The sequence below is a fragment of the Cyphomyrmex costatus genome, unplaced genomic scaffold, assembly GCF_001594065.2.
Source record: "Cyphomyrmex costatus isolate MS0001 unplaced genomic scaffold, Ccosl1.0 scaffold149, whole genome shotgun sequence".
Taxonomy (NCBI): Eukaryota; Metazoa; Arthropoda; class Insecta; order Hymenoptera; family Formicidae; genus Cyphomyrmex; species Cyphomyrmex costatus.
This window is the reverse complement of record NW_017275488.1, coordinates 316,076-330,425: the sequence shown is the minus strand read 5'-3', so window position 1 is coordinate 330,425 and position 14,350 is coordinate 316,076. Positions and strand designations below refer to the sequence as shown.

General features: G+C 36.1%; 1 protein-coding gene across 1 annotated transcript in view; it reads right to left on the bottom strand.

Moving 5' to 3' along the window:
* Positions 1 to 14,029, bottom strand: part of LOC108783384 (uncharacterized) — a 17,763-nt gene extending 3,734 nt beyond the window's left edge. The window contains exons 1-14 of the mRNA XM_018551940.1: positions 13,995 to 14,029; positions 13,843 to 13,922; positions 12,454 to 12,577; positions 11,856 to 12,020; positions 8,354 to 8,542; positions 8,065 to 8,230; positions 7,645 to 7,839; positions 7,475 to 7,564; positions 7,281 to 7,391; positions 7,067 to 7,167; positions 6,829 to 6,958; positions 6,429 to 6,565; positions 2,686 to 3,668; positions 1,810 to 2,159 (exon numbers count right to left, since the gene is read on the bottom strand). Coding sequence (XP_018407442.1) covers positions 1,810 to 2,159; positions 2,686 to 3,668; positions 6,429 to 6,565; positions 6,829 to 6,958; positions 7,067 to 7,167; positions 7,281 to 7,391; positions 7,475 to 7,564; positions 7,645 to 7,839; positions 8,065 to 8,230; positions 8,354 to 8,542; positions 11,856 to 12,020; positions 12,454 to 12,577; positions 13,843 to 13,922; positions 13,995 to 14,023 — 2,850 coding nt within the window. The 5' untranslated portion in view covers positions 14,024 to 14,029. The remainder of the gene's footprint in view (positions 1 to 1,809; positions 2,160 to 2,685; positions 3,669 to 6,428; positions 6,566 to 6,828; positions 6,959 to 7,066; positions 7,168 to 7,280; positions 7,392 to 7,474; positions 7,565 to 7,644; positions 7,840 to 8,064; positions 8,231 to 8,353; positions 8,543 to 11,855; positions 12,021 to 12,453; positions 12,578 to 13,842; positions 13,923 to 13,994) is intronic.
* Between the last annotated feature and the right edge of the window lie 321 nt (positions 14,030 to 14,350).

The following is a 14,350-nucleotide window of genomic DNA, read 5'->3' as shown; positions in this document are numbered from 1 at the left end:
AAGGGGGGGGGGGGGGGGAATCAGCAATTCCTTATTGAATTTCTTTGTGTACATAAAGGAATAAATATTTAACGTTACATAAAATTTGCGTAAGATAGCTAAATGAGCTAATGGATTCTTATCAGGGAAAAACATTTATACGTAATGTGTGTGTTCATATAATTTTCTTCCTTTGCAATTACAGTAAAAAATATAAACGTACGAAGTCTATAAATAACCGATTAAAACACACAGGTAATGAGAAAAAGTCGTGAAACTCTAGTCGTCCATAAATGATGAATGGAAATCGCCACAAAGCAACTTATAAGGTAAAAACTCGCAGTCGACCTTGTCGTCAAAATTTTTCGCCGCAGATCTGCAATCGGTGTAACTATGCCAGTAAAAATTGATATAATTGAACGAGTAAATAAAAGAGACGTCCGCGTATTATCAACGATAAATAAAATGCAAAAAGTGACAGACTTTTAAATCCGAAAAGTATATATTATTAGTGAGAACGATTAATATAAAAGATAAATGAAGAAATAAACGTGATTAAACATAAACCGTCACGAAATGTTTTCACAGTAAATATAATCAACTTCATCATATATTTTCGACGAAGAGATATTTATTAGCCGAGAGTTAATAAATTGTGATAGGAAAAGACGCTGTGTCTAGCCGATAACAAATTAATTAACGTGCCACGCTACAGAACAAACTGAAAGAAATCGCGTGGCTTTGAAATATGTACGGCTGTTTTGTGGCTATTTTAGACAACGCGTTAAACGAGATACGGTACATGTTTATTTACTATTCACATGTAAACGCGAGCATAAAGGAAAAAAGAAAGATATAATTTCTGTACGAATAAATTATCGCGAAGCGATAAGTTACCTTTGTCTTTGTGAACTAAAAAAAATAAAAATACTATAAAAATAATATAATTGCCTTTATATACAACGCATTTTATAGACATTAAATGCCTCTCGCTCACGTACGAATAAATTATCGCGAAGCGATAAGTTACTTGTCTTTGTGAACTAAAAAGAATAAAAATACTATAAAAATAATATAATTGCCTTTATATACAACGCATTTTATAGACATTAAATGCCTCTCGTTCACGTCGTTTTAGAAATTATTGTAAAACCTGTTCAAACATTCAATCGATACATATATAATCAAATAAAATGTTCAATAAAGTAAACAATATTACATCAAGAATTAAAAAAAAATCGTATAACCAGTTTTTCTAGAAAATCTTGATGCAAATCCGTTTCCACGAAATCTTTTTATTTTATACACATGGAAGTACGATTAAGATGCCTCTCTTAGAATAATAAATAACAAATCTTCAAGATCACTTAAACTCTCTATTGCAAATATTAAGACTCGTGTATACTAATTATACCACGAGCTAGCAATAGCGGTCTAGCGATAGACACGGTTACCACGTGTCAATTAATTAAGACATTCCTTATGAGTAATTAGTGCCAATTAACCGCGGATTTATCGCTGATCGTTCCCATAAAGCAACAATAAATGCCGATCTCAATTGCGTGGCTCGGCCGACCGTGATCGAAATGCCCGCCTGTTGAGGCCGCGTTTCTGCTGAAGCGCAGCTTCATTGTCTTCGTGCAGCGATTGAGCAACTGTCTGTGCTCAAATTATACGCGTCAAGAGCAGGCTATTCCACCCAATTTAATAAAATCCAACAGCGTCGCGGATCAAATAGGTCCTTAATCTTTCCTTCGTTCCACGTGCGGAATATTTCAGAAAAGAAAAGCTATTTCTAAATTTATATCTAAATCTTCTCGCTCTACCAACCTGTGGTATTTCTCGTTTCGTCTCCAATAAGTTTCTTTCGCGCGCTTTTTCATCGCTTTGCACCGCGTTCTTGTACAACACTACTTTTGTAGAAACCGAATCGATCAACGATCCAAACGGCGCGACATTGACGACTTTGTCGACCTCATTCGCAACTTCATTGATGCTGCATAGATCACTGGACCCTGTTGCCGGTTTGCATTCGCCGTTGCCTGAAACGGCTAAACTGTCCTCACGATTCGACATTTGGCTATCGACTAACCGTTCCATTCGCGACTGACTCTCATCGTCGATTCTTTGCACGCACGCCAAGGAGTGGGGATCCTTTGAAACCACGATCTTCGCTGGATCTGCGGGAGAAACGAAATGGATGATCTAATAAGACAGCTTGAGAGAAATTTCCACGACGTCTCCTTCTGAGACGGATGTGAGAAGTCGGAGGTGATTAAGAGGATTATATTATCGCACTTTGATACGCGCGGTAAATTTTTTTGCCATATTATTAAATTGTGTGATATGCATTAATAAGTATGATATATATTACACAGGAGCATGAGCGTAGCATGATGAATAGTGTACGAGTCTAACATGTTAGGGGATTCAAGATTGATCGCTGGCAGATCTAAGAAATTTTCACGCGCTCGTAACTTCTCTTTGGCGATCTGACAAATCACCAAGAGTATCTATTGCCAAAAAAATCTCTTAAACTGCCGTTCGGAATCGGTATCAAATTGTAGGTCTCGTATGTTTGTGTACAACCTTATTTGTGTACTACGGGCATACGAAAAGTCTGACTTTAGGATGTTATGTCAAATATGATATAGTCTTCATATCTTAGCTTGATTAAGATCGACTGACTAGATTCGAGATACTTACCAGTTCGATCGCGGGAAAATAGACAGCGATTAGGCACTAAGTGTGTTTGCGAAACATTCTTGTTTAAACATGGTGTAGATTCGAATACCACATTCTTCACCTTACACTTGTCTGTAAATGTCGAAGATGAATGCATGGAAACGTCGTCATCTTTCTTGTGTTCGCCGATAGAAGACGAAGAAGAGTCCAAAATATCCAATTCAGTGAAATTAACTAAAACGGAAGAAGCACCGTTGGAAGCTTCGGCGATTCTATGTAACTCGTTTTTTGCTTCCAGTGGAAATCTTAAACGCGTGGGCGCTAAATGAATCTTTCTAAGTATCGTTTGCTCGATCGGCAATTCATCCTCTAGCAGACTATCCTGGAATTGCTTTCCTGGTGAGGAGTTCGTGGAATCGCTGTCGCTCTCTTTGTTGCGGTAACCGCCATTAAACGTATAGTTCATCATATTTCGTTCCAAGTCGACGATCTTGTTGATTTGCGAGGGAGACTTGTGTGGATTACTTAGCAATTGCTTCGCTTCCAGATTAGCTGCCTGATGATGATCCTCGCGCGTATCTTGCACCGCCACGACGTCGAACGGGCGGCAGTAGACCGAGATTTTTCTGCGAGGACTCGCTGGATTGCTTGCGCTGTTTACTTCTGGTACTTGCTCACTTGCGCAATTCCACTTTATCTCCTCCGATATGGCCAATGCCTTTGAATCCACTTTAAGAATACTTGATACCTTTGACATTTCACTCGATCGATTTTCCTCGGAATGGGCAGGATTTTCTTTGGAAATATCGCGTGCTTCCGCAGTAAGTAGCACAGATTTCTCGTCGTGGTCTTCCTGCGTTAGACCGTCTCCTCGCGCGAACGGAATATTGATAGTATTCGTTTCAGGATTTTGATAATCAAATATTTGTCTCGAGTCTTCCACGGCTAGCGAGGATGATTGTAGCGATTGCAAGTTCGACGACAACGTGTATATTGATCGGTCCCTATTAACAAAATAATCATTTAATTACCAGCAACTTAGTTCCCATTAACATTTATATCATTGTTTGATACATTCACAATACAGACATTTCGCGACCACGTTTCTTTTTTCGTAATAACATTTCGTAACAAATCAATTTTGAACTGTTACATATTTTATAACTAACTCGACCTTAAATTCCCGGTTAGCCGGCAGTCTTTGCGATCGACAAGAGCGTTAAGAGTGCTCTCGATGATGTCGTGTAATTCTTTGATGATGGGTTCGATGATGTGGGATCGATTTTGAATACCCGGGCATATCTTTATAACTCTCGAGAACAAGTCATCATCTTCGTTATTCACGTAATGTGTTATCGATGTCAGATCCACTTTTACTTTCGGCTGACTAGAATAGCGATTATAGCAAAGAGAAGTTGAAGAATATGCAAGATGAGTACACCGGGCATACTTAACGCATTAAATTAGAATTTACAAAGTCGATTGTATTAGCCGTGGCGTATTACAGACGATATGTTTTTGCATGATAACGGATGATAACTGTTTAACTTAAATGTCAGCAATAGCCTGCGGCGTAACGCAAATTCATGCATAATGCAAATTCGTGTTAAAATTTTTAATAGCCTTGAAACTTTGGCATCTCTTATATAATAACATTTTTTAAAATATCAGTTGCAAATAATATTATATAACGATTAAAGGAACTAATGAAGAAAACATTTCTACATAATTAAAGCAGAAATTTATATAAAAATAATTGTCTTATTTGTGTCGCGGTGTCGCCAAATCGTCAAATAACGTCAGTCTCTATAACAATATGTTCAAAATGCAATGTTTTCGTTCTTTCTATGAACACTTGTATGATAAAATTTAAGAAAAATATAATTATGACTAATATGTGCAAAGGTCACGAGAGCTAGTGAGAATATTTTTTATCAAAACAGAAATTTATGTAAAAAAAATTGTCTTTATCTTCTTATATTTGCCCACAAAGGCCGAGGTTGATCTTGATGACATAAACAATTCGTGCAGATTACAGAGACGACTAATTAGAACTGCACGCGTGGTACATGCGCGCATAGATTTAGCGAGGCGATTTATGTCATTAAGGCAACAAATCAAACTGTCCTTGCTACGCGCGCGCTTAATGTCTGCGTTACATCAATGCTATCTGTGTCCCTATCTTATTGTTAAATACGCACGGTGTCGCGTTCGTAGTTAATTATTCTACTAGTTTTCTATCGATTTATCTCTATTAGTTTCGATTTCGCGCGAATTAATCGTTTAAAATTTTATATCCCCGATTCTTTCGAAGAACTTATTCTAAAATTCTCCTCAAAACTTTGTATTAATGATTAATGAGAAGTCGAGATCGTTCTGAGAATCGCTGTCTCCACAATCTTGTATTATGCGACAAGTTTCTTTGCGTTGAAGATATTTTTCCGATTGAATAAAGAAGACACTTCGATATATGTACGAGATGAAATTTTTTTCGGATTACCCGAAATGTTGTTCTCGAGGTACGACACGCGCGACAAGAAGGTCCGGAGCGTACTGATTGCATTCGCCCGGTGAATCGATCTTCTTAGCGGTGCTCTGACGTCTTTTACATCGTGTAGCCGGAGGTAATCTCTGGATTGTATTTCGAGAGATCACGATAATCGCCCGTATAAGAAACACGTAACAACGTATTTTCTCGTGGCACTCACTACAAATCCAAATATGTAAAAAATGATTACAATATATTACATGTATAAATTAGTTTTTTGTATAAAAATAACATTATATATTACATATTTAAATGTGTAAATTAATTTTTCTACGTAATATAGTGTGCTATTTTTACGGAAAACTAATCACATACATATGATATATAATATTAGTCACTTTTTACATACGAACATGGATAAATTGCAGTAATATTCTGAACTCACGTAACGCAAGAAAATCGTCTGAAGGAAAAAAAAGATAATAAATGCTTAAGAATATTCCTTCGATATATCTATGTGTAATGTGTCAATTCCAGTCTATCGACAAGTCCCGTTGTTGTCTTGCGGAAAAAATCCTCCCGCGGAAAAAAATTTTATGATAAAAATCGTATTACCTCAGCACATTTATGACAATAGATTTCTAATAAGCGTATTTTTAATCGCGCATAAAAAGAAAAAACAAATGCCGGAATTAAATTCTCGCGTTTGCAAATTAGGAAAGGATGGATCAAGGCGCAAGTGCGACTAGCCGGCAAATATTTTTGTTGGCGTGCGAAAACTGAGATAGAAATCAAGATTTAAGGCGAGATTCGGGACAGTCCGGCTATTTTTACGTGGAGTGTCATTCGAGGGCGCTGTCATACATGCAGGTCATGTAAGCAACGAGCAACGCAGCATCGCTATTTTTATGGGAAACCCTGAGGATCCGCCCGCTATGTCTGACCTTGAACCAGATATTCAAATCGAATGGTCATTCGCTTCGGAAATCGAAACAATATTTCTTCCGTTTATGCGACATATAATGTTCGAGATTGGCGTTTATAATCAGAACGGCGCGGCATTTCGGTCTTTCGTAAAAGTCAACTCGTCAACAAGGTCTCGGTTTACTAATGTAGAAAAGAATCTTTTGAGATAACAGACTCACGATAGACTCTTCTTCCGGGAATTAATCATCTTCAGTTTAGTCTACGATACACTGACAAGCGTAACTTTGAATACAGGCGCGCCAAGTGCAATGTTACACATCGTTGTCTTATACCAACAATGTTAACTTACATTGCGTGCGTTGACAACACATCCCGGAAACTCCTGACGCCAAATTGCTCCAAACTGCTGGTTATGTTTACCGGTTCGACTTGGAGCTGTGTACTCGAATCCTGTCTCGTGTTTCTCCTCGTGATCTCTTCTGTCGCCTGCAAAAAGATGTGAATAGATAAAAGAATAAGGCAAGACAAAAAAAAAAGAGAGAAAAAGATCGTAAACGTGAAATCGAAGAGCATGTGTGTCGCTTTGTCATGAAAATTAGCGTTCATCGCTAACATGATCAACTAACTATAGTAAAGTCGCGGCAAGTACAACGCGCGTGTCAAGGTAATCGTTTCAGTATACCTTATCAACATCGATGACGTTCGCGAAAGAAAAATCCTGAAATAAAAATAAACCAAATAAAACTCACCATATTTAGTAGAAAAGATGTTTTGTGCCTCAATATATGGATATTATGATCTTTTGCATCCGTGTCTTGCGGATTAAAACGAGATAAGTCGTCGATAGAGCCTCGTATCGTAACAAAAAACTGTATAACTCTGAAAATTAATCGCAAATAAAACGTAAAGCAAGCTCAACCAAAATCGTTAAATCGGAAAACCGATCAATAGAGGAAATCAAATATAATTAAACTAAAATATAATGACTTTTCTAGCTGTTCCAGTATCGTAATAATTGTGGCATCGTATTCATTTAGTTCATCCTCGAGTTCTTGTATGTTACTTCTGCTGTAGTCAGCTGTAAAACCCTGAAATGTAAAATGATAAGGAATAAAATTCAAATCTCTGTTAAAATATTCGTATTACTTGTTATATAGCACGCGTTAGAAAAAATCTTAATTGAAATGACATTTTCACTCACTGAAGCTTTCAATTCCAAATACAACGAATCTTCCATCGGTACTTTTATCGATTTATAGGGTGTACTATGCATGTAGCATTCATCTTCGTCCAAAACTGGCGATAGCGAGAGCTGTAAATAATTGTGTTAATTATACCACCAGAGAGAAATATCATTTTTACATAATTTATAATTCTATAACATTAATAGTTTACTCTTTCTCCGATAGAGCATGTGTTAAGGGCCGACAATGATTGCAATTCCACATTTTCGTCTGTAAGCTTACGATTCTTTTCACGCAGATTCTGTAATATACGATTTTTGTTGTAACATTGTAATTCATTGGACATGGTTATATGAATATCGAGTAATATTTCAAACTTACACGAATCATATATTCATAATCCTTTTTCATGCTGATACTCGTGTCCTCGAGTTCGGTTATTGTAGTTTTTAATTCGCAGCAATTGTTTTCTTTCTCGTCAGATTCCTTTTGCATTTTGACGATCAGTTTCAAACACTCCGTTTTCTCTTTGGTGATCTTCTCTAGTTTTTCTTTTAAAGATGGTATAGCCTGTATCTATTTATTTGTACGGGAAAAGTAATAGAAACGTTTAATAATTAAGCATATATAATAAAGATTTTCCATAATCAAATATTTATATTTAAGAATTCACATACAAACATTAGTTACGAAAAATTATGCAGAAAAATACAAAATGAAAATATGAACGTGTAATTTCTACGTTTAAACGGAAATCATAAATAGCTCCTTATAAAATAATAAGATGCAATTAGGTTTTACCTCAATCTCTGCGGCTTCTAATTGTTTCAACAAGTTCTGATGCTCTTTCGTATATCTTTGAAGAGCCAAGGTCATAGTCTTTTCATTTTTAATTAATTCATTTAATTGATCTCTTTGCTCATCATTCTCCTTTTCAAATTGCTGACATTTGTGAACATAATGCTTTCTGTATCAATAAATCATATATGCGTGAGCATGAACGTCATAAGAATATATTAATATAAATCAATTTTTTGACATTATTCATTATAAATACAAAACACTTGGATGTCAAGTAAATCATACGCACAGCTGTTTTTCGATAATACTGTGTTGTTGTTTGAGATTGTTGATTGATTTTTCATGTCGTTCGAGTTCGTCGCGAAGAATATTGTTTTCCTCAGTGAGTTCTCGAAATTTCATATTTCGAAGCTCCAATTCCACGATATCATTAGTCAGATCCATGGTTTTCATTGAAGAGTTTGTGTCGTTCACGAGGCTACAATTAGTATACATTATGTTATGTATTACTAGCCGTTGTACAAATAAAAATTATTATTACGTAACATAACGCATATCCTACATTTCCAATAGCGAACACATTAATTTGTCTTCGTGTACTCTCTCTGTACATAATATATCTATTTAACACTAGAAATACAATGCTTATTACTAAAAATAGAATAAGTATGTAAATAAATTACTATTAAAATAGAAAAATAAATAAATGAGCTAATATTTCATATAATTAAAGATACAGTTATTGAAAAAAAAAAGAAATATAATATTAATCTAAAAATAGAAAACAATTACCAATGATCGCTTGATATTTCTAGTGTTAAAATGCGTATCAAAAGAGCTAAATGTTTATCTACATAAAGTAATTTTTATAATCAAAATGTTAATTAAATTATAAAACAAAATATTATATATCTTTATATACTAAGTCTAAGTTTAATAAACAGATATAGTTAATACATTCAATAGAATCATACTAGCATATTGCCAAAAAAAGTTATATTAAAATAATACGTTTATTATTTACGTATGGAAGTAATATTATATATCTTTATATACTAAGTCTAAGTTCAATAAACAGATATAGTTAATATATTCAATAAAATCATACTAGCATATTGCCAAAAAAAGTTATATTAAAATAATACGTTTATTATTTACGTATGTTTTAAATTCACATTATTTCTATTATAATATAATATTACGATGCAATAGAAGACTGAATATTCCACTTACTTTTTATACCGATCGCAAATCATAATCTATCAAATCAACGGTGCAAAATGAAATATGTCTATCACTATTATAAATGTGCTAGCATAGCGTCAACAAATTAACTCTAAATTCTTCGATTTCGCAATGAACATTTACAATAATTAAGCTGCTACATTTAACAATTCGTGAGAACTCCTCCCGGAGATTCACAAGAGCGCTTCGCGCGCGATCAATCGTGTGGAGAGGGCACGTAAATAATTCCAGAAATAAATTAGCCAATTTCTCCTGTTTACGATCGCGATCAGCGCGTTAACGAGATCACCAGATATGACCACAGGCGAGTAGTGACTGAACACCACACGCGAATTGCATAAGAGATATCGCGTGCCGATTTCCAGCTGCCACAATATTCGTACGTCACACACACCGCACGAATAACACCTGTGTGTCGCTTATTCGATTCTATCGGGACCAACGACGAGAAATTGGCGGTGCTCCGCGACTTGGGGACTTATTCACGAACATATATATATATATATACACACACACACATATTATGAAGACATACACATGTATACATGCACGGAACGTTCGTATGAAGTAAACATTCTTTTCATCAATTCATCAGTCGTTGTTTCGCTTCGTGCTTATGTCGGTTCTATTAGATTAGACGAGATTTCGGCACGCATGTTTTTTCGCGGCTAGCAATCAGCTTTTATCACGAGCGACTGCAGTATATGCGGTTCGATTCATGCTCACAACGTTCGTAAGTGAATTACTCGTCCTTGTTTAACTTTGATAAACAACAACGATGAAATGATTCTAAGGCCGGCATTCTTATTTCAAAACTGTCTTAAGTAATGTCTTAAGATGCTAATACGACCCTCGTGACATCTTAAAACTGTATTTAATAATACAGGAAATAAGAGTCTGGAAAATAAGAGTTGAATACCGACTTAAGAACGTGAATTGAATCGTAGTGATCGATAGACTGCATATAAGCGACCGGCTGCATACGCACACATGGCGCACGTGGCATTTCCCGTTTAAAAAACCCTCATGGAATTAAATAGAAATAAGAAATATAACTGAACTATATATTCTGAACTCAGAACGTTAAATCTATATCTTTCATTCATGAATTCCCTGAAAATCGTTGATGTTAAGTTTGTTGCACTGATATATAGAGTATTCTATTGAGCGCACAATTTCGCAGATTTAGCAAATTTTAAGTCGAATTGCCTCAAATTAATTTTTGTGGTTTCTTATTGGTTTCCTCAGATAGGGTCGCTCTAGTAAAGTTTAATGAGCAGTATATGTTGTTCGCGCTATACGCATCGAAAAGAAAGTAAACTGGCTCGATACCGCGAGCCTATTCGTATACACGTATGCATGTGTCTGTGTATATAAAATATATATGTATATTTATTACATGTATCACGCGCTAGTAGAACCGCGAATAATTTTTTCAATGTCTCTGAATGAAGGTAGTCGGCTAAACTACCGCACGATCGAAGCGGTTCAACCGCTTATCGAGCATATATGCGATAATGTCGCGTTGCACTGAATGGGCGAAGAAAAATATTACCGTCTATATATACGTTTTACGACGTCTTCCAGAAACAATCCATACAAACAGTGCCATCACGTTAGTGTATACCGCGACTGTTAACGTGTATGAATCTATATGTTTGCGCTACATAATGATAAAACTGAGTTTGTTTCTATATACCCGTTTAGTTGCTGAAACGATGTCGATCGAAAATCCGAACAAAAATCTGAACGAATCCGTCCGTGACAGAAAGTTCATGGGGCCGTATTTTCAAAAAATATAGTATACGAAAATCAGAAAGCAAGATCGTGTCTCAGCATATACCTTAATATACATCACATATACGTCACATTATAAATTTTCGTATGCGATATAAATTTAAGAATATAAACCCTGTTTTTTTAGATAAACTTGTACCGTTCATTTCTTCTTTTTTATTCCTCTAATGTAGAAAATAAGGAAAAATAAATCGTAATATAAGCTTAACTGAAAAGAACTACACAAGGCCTATTTTTTTAGCTGAACTTCTCGCACAATTCATCTTTCCTCCTTTTCCTCCGTGGAGAAAAAAAAGAAAGATGAATCATATACAAGTTTAGCTGAAAAAAAAAAGAATATAGATATAAATAAAGCGCTAATAATAATATATTCCGCGCGAAGAGTGCGGGTAACTCGGTTAGCTACCAATCAATTTCTCTAAGGTCTAAACATTGCGCGGTTGCTCTTTTTCCTGGTCGGCGCATTCTACGTATCGAGTTTACGGTTCACTGGATTTCACGCTGTTACATTGTCCACGCGATAGTTTCGCGTCGCGATTTCTCAATTTACGGCGTAATAGTTTTAATTAAAGACAAGAGATTGGTGTGTTTCCGTTAAAAGTGCGTCCATCTTCCCCGCAATAATTCTATGATTATCAAGTGGCGACCGCATTAAATTATTCAAAGGTGTCGCAAATTCGCATTACATGTCGTTCCTACACCGTGCGACGTGTTATTCTACTTTAAACGAAGTTTCCATTTCCTCTTACTAGAGTTTATCCTGGCCATTGTTATCGTCGTGCTGCACAGACTGAACTTGTTCCTGAACCTTGGTGATCCAGCGTTTTGTCGCGTCTTTGAATTGTTGCAAACTCACGCATTCGTTCGACGAAACGGCGACTAAACACTTCCATAATTCCTCCAGATTGTCGATTCTATCGATCAAAATTATCACGTTATGCTATAATATTTATAATATCGTCTTTTTGCAAAAATTGAGCTACTACACAGACACTTAAATGTAAATGAATGGCATTCATTTACATATATCGACCACACATTGTACATATGACACAGGTGAACATTGGTCACACTGATGACAATCACGACAGTTTGATTCGCCTCCGTTTATATTCCACGTGGCTTTCCGTATCTCGTCTTGCGAAAATGTGCTAAAGCCGTGTGCGCCAAGTCGTCGATCGCGTTTGTCCTTGTATCGATCGGCCGCCTGGCGTACACATACCGGCAATACGTTTCAAGCTGTATCGCGGTCGCGTCTCACATTCGTCAACATTGGCGAATGGTGTGGCGTGTCTATGCGTCTCTGATAAGAAAATTAACGTTGTCCCGCTTTCTGCGGGCACTCACGACCAGTTTGGCAATTCATCCTGAATGTACTCGATGATCCTAGAGATCGGCACCGCACCGTTCGTCAAATCCGGAGTCGAGGTTGTCACAGATACGTCGCAATCCATGAATATCTGCTGCAAAACTGGAAAAACGACGGATCGTTTCTGGTCACTTTCCACTCTTCTGAGGGCGGAAAACAAACTCACGATTCCTATTTAATTTGCAATGAGTTAAAGATACTTCGGACACAAGGAGCTACAAGACAATGAGTGCTTTCCATTTGGTGACACAATTTGACACAAGTATCGTTCACACTTTGTCACTCATAGAATGTCAAAAAAGATAAAACGTTTTTGTATTGACTTGTGCCACTGAAATTATCAAATTTCCATTCATTTAATTTTATCTTTTTCTAGTTCTAAGAAATAAAAAAGGATGAAGAATAAAATAAATCTAAACTAAAATTAGTCAATATTAGGAAAAATGAGCATAAAAATTAAACACAATGAAGAATAAGTTGAATAAAAATTAAATTAATCAAAATCAGTAAAAAAACAGGAATAAATGAAATGCAATTTAATCCAGTGAATTAATTTTCGATTGTAGACACACATAAAAATCTTTACAATTCTTGCAACTTTTCTGCATAGAATTATCCGATTTCTAGTACACTTTATATAAAAATAAAATATAATTACTAAGATAATTCTTGGTCCATTTCTATCGATATAGTTAACTTTAATAATCTTGATTTAATTTATTCTTTATCTATTTTGTTACACTTCTCTCACATGTGGTGCACACATTGATTATTCAATTGCCACAAGTATATGGGTCCTATAATTTTAATGATCCCAAACGGCAGATTTTTCGAAATGTATTTCTATAGGCAAGAATACTCTCGGAAGGTTGTCGGCATTTTCCGAGAGAAAACACGAGCGTAAATATTTTGATTTTTATGAGGACCCAGCATCTCGCTGGCATGATAGACCAGTGCGCTGTCTACTATGTTACACTCGTGCTTCTTTTTTTTTATAATTCTTACAACTAAAAAAAGATACAAAGTATAAGTTAAACCGAGATAAAATTAATTTACATGGATAAAAATGGATATGCCATCCACTACACATGATCTACATACCGCTGTATTTTCTGTTTTTTAAGCATTAATTGTCTTATTAAGTAATTTTTAATTTTATACAAAAAAGGCAGATATTTTACATTGACAATTGATGGTAAAAAACTTTGAGCAAATTGAACGTGACAAATAGAGGTTGTAATAAGAACCATTTAAGCAGGAACTTGATCTCCATGAATATCCTCTCTGACATTCGCGCACTGCAGAATTTTCGATTTCAAAGGTCGAGTAAAATTTAATTAGTTTAATTTATCAGTAAAAGAAATCACCATTTTCCAAGTCGACCTCATCTTCCAACTCCGCGAACATTGTGATATTGCTGAAAATTCTGCGAATCGTCGTCGAGATTCTGCGAAAGAGAACCACTTTTGTAGATACACATGCACACATACACGGAAAGGGATTTTGATTTGTATTTTACAGGGGTCGCGAAATAACGCCTTCAGGCATCTTTAGCTTCGATGACGAGGAACTCAACCATGACACAACGAAATCAATCTCGCAATCACTCGCAATCGACACTGAAAAGCTGGCCCGAGATCACCCCATTCCACAGTCTCGAGGGACGATGGCGAGAGGGGTACCCAGGGAAGCAAGGCCGTCCGTTTACCTTCACTGTAGTGATATACTTTCGTCGCGGCGGGGGAGAAGAATTGTCGCGTGAACTGATTGATCGATTTTCCCGCGGAGGTGCAGAAAATTGCAGCCAAAGAGCGGGAACTAGAGTTCGCTTGTTTCTCAGGTGTACTCCACTGCACTTCTTCTTCCGTGGAGCGT